At 42.5% G+C, this 5,285-nt stretch overlaps 1 protein-coding gene across 1 annotated transcript in view; it reads right to left on the bottom strand.

Annotated features, from left to right (window-relative positions):
• rgs22 (regulator of G protein signaling 22) overlaps positions 1 to 4,900 on the bottom strand; it is a 17,810-nt gene extending 12,910 nt beyond the window's left edge. The window contains exons 1-11 of the mRNA XM_016464810.1: positions 4,882 to 4,900; positions 4,783 to 4,811; positions 4,602 to 4,664; positions 3,252 to 3,431; positions 3,066 to 3,151; positions 2,930 to 2,993; positions 2,730 to 2,841; positions 1,817 to 1,940; positions 890 to 1,051; positions 608 to 707; positions 395 to 499 (exon numbers count right to left, since the gene is read on the bottom strand). Coding sequence (XP_016320296.1) covers positions 395 to 499; positions 608 to 707; positions 890 to 1,051; positions 1,817 to 1,940; positions 2,730 to 2,841; positions 2,930 to 2,993; positions 3,066 to 3,151; positions 3,252 to 3,431; positions 4,602 to 4,664; positions 4,783 to 4,811; positions 4,882 to 4,900 — 1,044 coding nt within the window. The remainder of the gene's footprint in view (positions 1 to 394; positions 500 to 607; positions 708 to 889; positions 1,052 to 1,816; positions 1,941 to 2,729; positions 2,842 to 2,929; positions 2,994 to 3,065; positions 3,152 to 3,251; positions 3,432 to 4,601; positions 4,665 to 4,782; positions 4,812 to 4,881) is intronic.
• Between the last annotated feature and the right edge of the window lie 385 nt (positions 4,901 to 5,285).

Raw genomic sequence — 5,285 nt, forward strand, 5'->3', positions numbered from 1 at the left:
GTGTGTGTGTGCGAGGGGGGGGGTGTGTGTATGTGTGTGTGTGTGTGTGTGTGTGTGTGTGTGTGTGTGTGCGCGCCTGGTATTCCCTATATTATGAGAACCAAATGTCCCCACAAGGATAGTAATATCAGTAAATTTTGACCTTGTGGGGATATTTTTGAGGAAAATAGAGGAAACAAGCTTATAAATCATACAGAATGAGTTTTTTTGAGAAAGTAAAAATGCACAAAGTTTCCTGTAAAGGGTAGGTTTAGGTGTAGGGCAATAGAATACACGGTCTGTACAGTATAAAAACCATTACGCCTATGGAGAGTCCCCACAAGGATAGCAAACAAACCTGTGTGAGTGCGCGCGTGTGTGTGTGTGTGTGTGTGTGTGTTTGAGACTGACGTACCTGCTGCCCTGAATTCTGACAGAAGTGAGTGAAAAAGAAACCAGATCTGGATTCAGTGTGTAGAGCCTCCAGCAGTGTCTGAATCTCACTGCCGTCCAGCTCAACCTACACACACACACACACACACACACACACACACACACACAATTATTACACAGGTCAAACACACACAGAGATCATCAGAACCGGGCCGTGGATCATTCGGTGCCGTACTCTCATATCACTGCAGACGAGCTCCGTACAGACAGAAGAACTCAACCCTCGCTCACAGATCTGCCACTGATCAGACAGAGTCAAGCGGAAGCGCTGACCCCTGAAACACACACGCTTTATTAGACTACAACAAAACTGAAATACATGGAGCGCAAATATTCCAAACAGCATTTTGTTATTTTACAGAAAATCATGATGTTAATGTTTATAATATCTGAATGTCTTCATGCCTTCTAGTTCAGTTCATGACATCCGTGTGATTTGAAGCATGCACTCGCTCACCAGTACAGCAGCAGGATCTCTGACAGACGGGGCTGAACGTCTCGCAGTCGCTCCTCTCTCCAGCAGGTGGTGCTGTTTAACCCCAGTCTAGAGAGAAACTGTTCACTCAGAGCCGCATCGCTGCTGCTGACCACATACTGACCCTTCATCCACCCTAAATACCTGCAGACAGACACTTCAGTTAGACCAGACTCAGACTCTACAGAAGTACACAGACACGAACGCTTCGTCCCGATGTGTGTGTGTGTGTGTGTGTGTGTGTGTGAGTGAGTGAGTGAGTGAGTGAGTGAGTGAGTGAGTGAGTGAGTGAGTGAGTGAGTGAGTGAGTGAGTGAGTGAGTGAGTGAGTGAGTGAGTGAGTGAGTGAGTGAGTGAGTGAGTGAGTGAGTGAGTGAGTGAGTGAGTGAGTGAGTGAGTGAGTGAGTGAGTGAGTGAGTGAGTGAGTGAGTGAGTGAGTGAGTGAGTGAGTGAGTGAGTGAGTGAGTGAGTGAGTGAGTGAGTGAGTGAGTGAGTGAGTGAGTGAGTGAGTGAGTGAGTGAGTGAGTGAGTGAGTGAGTGAGTGAGTGAGTGAGTGAGTGAGTGAGTGAGTGAGTGAGTGAGTGAGTGAGTGAGTGAGTGAGTGAGTGAGTGAGTGAGTGAGTGAGTGAGTGAGTGAGTGAGTGAGTGAGTGAGTGAGTGAGTGAGTGAGTGAGTGTGAGTGTGTGTGTGTGTGTGTGTGTGTGAGTGTGAGTGTGTGAGTGTGTGTGTGTGAGTGTGAGTGTGTGAGTGAGTGAGTGTGTGTTACATCACATCACACCTGAGCACACTGGCACTGCCTGGATTCAAGCTTATGTGGCTGGAAGCATTTGGGTTCTCATACTAGCTCTGTGAGTGTGTTACAGTAGTGATGGTTGGTAAAGGGCTGGTTGGTTAGTTAGAGGGTTGTAACCTGCTCTTGGTCTTTGTGCTGAGTGTTTTCAGTCGTTCGACATCCATCCACAGATGAAGAATATTCTCTCCCGGTCCACCGACCAGAGATCTCTTAAACTCCAGAAAGCTGGATCGGGAACGACCTGCGACAGAACAACACCTGATCAATCACACCGACTCCTGCAGCACTTTATACAACACAGACGGATTCACAGTAACAAACATGACAATAACACTGCTAGTTCATCAATTATGAAACAAACTCAATTTCAGCTGTAAAGCAGCTCTTTCACATTAATTTTTCCCATAGGGATTATAAACGAGTCTTCGTTAAAGCGTTATAAGCCATGAACCAAACCAACCAGCTATGAGGAGAATCACGACATTACAAACTTTGATTTAAAGCAAAAACGTAAATAAAAGTCAGTTTAGTGAGGGAAAGAACTACGATCTCATGAAGCACTGCGACTGGTATTAATTTGAAAATGATGGAGAAATAAAAAAGTATTAATTTAAAGGTCTTGTATAATAGCAATATATTTTCAAGTTCATTACAAAATATGCTTCATTGGAGTGGGCGGAGCTAAAGTTCTCATTTGACGCACTGATTGATTAGGTTTCAGTACAGCATCATGGGTAATGTAGTTTTCCAGTATTAAACAATGATTTTAAAAAGAAGTTGAATTAAGGCAAACAGATGGGATTAGCAACCTCAGAGTTGTCTTTAAAGGTTTATCAGTTCAAATCTATTTCCCTACAGAGACTTTTTAGTGTCATTATTCATCTAAATAACAGCGTCAGTGTTGCAAAGTTCAGCGATTTTCACATGTATTTGAGTTCTCTGCTCATTCATGGCGTATAGTCCGGAGGTTTTCTTGCGTTGTGTCCGTCTCTAAGCAGCAGGTGAGGAACTGACCGTTTACGTGTCCTACCGTGTGCTGTGCTGCAGTCGGCCGGCTCTGATCGGTCAGTGTTTGGAGAGATGAAGCTGCTGTCCATCTCCTCTGAGAAGCTGCCAAACCGCCGAGCAGACAGAAGCCGGCACTGCAAACACACCAGAACACACTCCTCAAACCAGAGCTCAGATAAAGATGCTTGGGCTTCTTTAGCACTAGGTTATGATGGAACACACCTCAGCACACCGCAGCGCTTGAGAGGATGAAGCACCGCTGAGCTGAGACAGACATTTAGCCAACCTGTGCAGAAAACATGACATTACAAAACCAGCATCAGCACACTAGACATCCACATGCATCACATACTCCCACCTGAACTCGAAATAACAGTCGCTCTGCAGGAAAAACGGCAGTCTGTCTCTCTTCAGCCACTGGACGGTCTGAGCTCGGTCCAGACGCTGCAGAGGAAGAGTCATGAGCTTCTCGTGTCACAGAACACAGGAGATGAATGCATGCGTGTGCGTGTGCGTGTGCGTGTGCGTGTGAAGCAGGCCGTACAGTGACGCTGTAGCTGTTGTCTCGTAGGGGTTCTGCAGGGATCCAGCCCGGGTCCGACAGAGTTCTGGACCGGATCTCACGCAGAGCGGTTCTGATCCGGCGGGACAGACAGACAGCGGTGTGATCCAGCAGCTCGAAGCCTGCAGAGATCCCATCATACCTCACAGCCACGGCAAACACCTGAAACACAGACTACAGTCAGCCGGAGCACTGAAGGAACACAGACGTTAAACCATGCATCAAAGCAGAAAGCTTATTTACTGTGACTGAAACCTTCATAGAATTTCTTTTAGTCAAAGAACAAAATGACGTTTATAAAGCGGAGAGTTCCGGTGCTTGATTCTGATTGGCTGAGCCGCGTTCGAAGCTGTTGTAAATGACTCTACAAAGTAACATACACCTTTGTTTATGTTCGTGTGTTACTCGGCAACCACTTTGTTGCAACCACAACTGTTTCTGAGGAGCTACATTGTTTGGTGGAAGAATACTGTTTTTATTAATATCATTACACTTTATTTGCTCTGTTTTATTTTGTGAAACCTTACTACGTATATGGAATAACCGTTTTATAAAAGCAATACGTAATACTACTACTAATAAATGATTAAAACTTATTCCCATGTTTTAATTTTAATAGTAAAGCCCCTTTGTTTGCCAAATTGAAATATAAAATAGCTAAATGACTGATTTATGTCTTCATTTGATAACCAGAAAAATGTAAATACACAACAGAATTTTTGAAAAAAAGAAAAAGAAAAAACATTTTATAGGGCTATTGTAAAAATACATTTTAATAAATTAAGTTGTTTTTATGCATTAAATAAATGCTTAAACATAATTCGGTAACAAGAAAAATAAATCATTTCATAGGGCCATAAAAATGTGATTTTTTTGTTAAACTTTTAATATATTCATGTTAAATTGTATAAGTTTCATGATTTTAATTAGACATGCTTTTTGATGAATAAATGTTAATTTAACCATTAAAAAGGAGTCTAGAAAAATATAAACAGAAAAAAAAAAACGTAATTTAGAAAAAAATAGGACGGAATTTGGGGGAAAATAAAACATTTCATAGGGCCCTAAAATTTTATTTTTTTGTTAAGCGTTGATTTTAATTAATTAGACATACTTTGATTAATTAAATTTTATTTAACCATTAAAAATTAGTTCAGAGAAATTAAAAAGGAAAAATCGGAACTTGGAAAAAAATAAAACGTATTTCACAGGCCCTGCATATTTAGAGTTACTTTGAGAAAATCTTTTTGAGAAAAATTATAAAACGCTTTTGCTTTCACGCAGATGCTCTTTTTTAGCTAAACCCGGTTAGTAGAACTAGTCCGTTCTCACCGGAAGCAGCAGGAAGTCGTTGAAGAACTCCGCGAAGCTCTGATCAGATGAGAGACTCTGTTCCTGTTCAATCACAGCACATGATCGATCAATCAATCAATCAATATATCGATCAGTCACGGCAGATCGTGATTCATTCACATTAAAACACACGACTGGCTCGCGTGATGCCGATACTCACAAAGTTCTCGCTCGTTATTTCGGGGAAATCTGAAAGTAGAAGCAGAAAGCGCATCAGAGACCGCAGTAAAGCAGAACCCGCAGCGAGACGCAAACTCACCGGGAACCCCCCGCGACATGCTGCAGAGTTCGGTTCGGTTCGGTTCGGTTCCCGAGCTAAGCTCCCCCGCGCCGCGCGTCTGATCGCGTTGCTATGGAGATCAAACTCAAACCCGAGGACAGACGCGACGCGACGCGACTCTCAGCTGCGCTTCTGCTCGCGTTTGACTTCAACAACAATGATGATAATAAACAATAACTGTGAAAATACATTTAAATAAACAAACTCCCGAGAGAAGAAGAAAGCGTTGTTTTCCATTGTGAACCCATACATACTGTAAATGTACAATTAATATATAAAAGTTCTACATAAAGACACTCCAGGGATCTCTCACATGAACTCTTCACTCTTCATCAGATTTATAGGTAAAAAAAGGGCTTTATTTAAAACAATGTATAAAACAA

This window comes from Sinocyclocheilus anshuiensis, unplaced genomic scaffold, assembly GCF_001515605.1.
Source record: "Sinocyclocheilus anshuiensis isolate Anshui unplaced genomic scaffold, SAMN03320099.WGS_v1.1 scaffold3481, whole genome shotgun sequence".
In the NCBI taxonomy this organism is placed as follows: Eukaryota; Metazoa; Chordata; class Actinopteri; order Cypriniformes; family Cyprinidae; genus Sinocyclocheilus; species Sinocyclocheilus anshuiensis.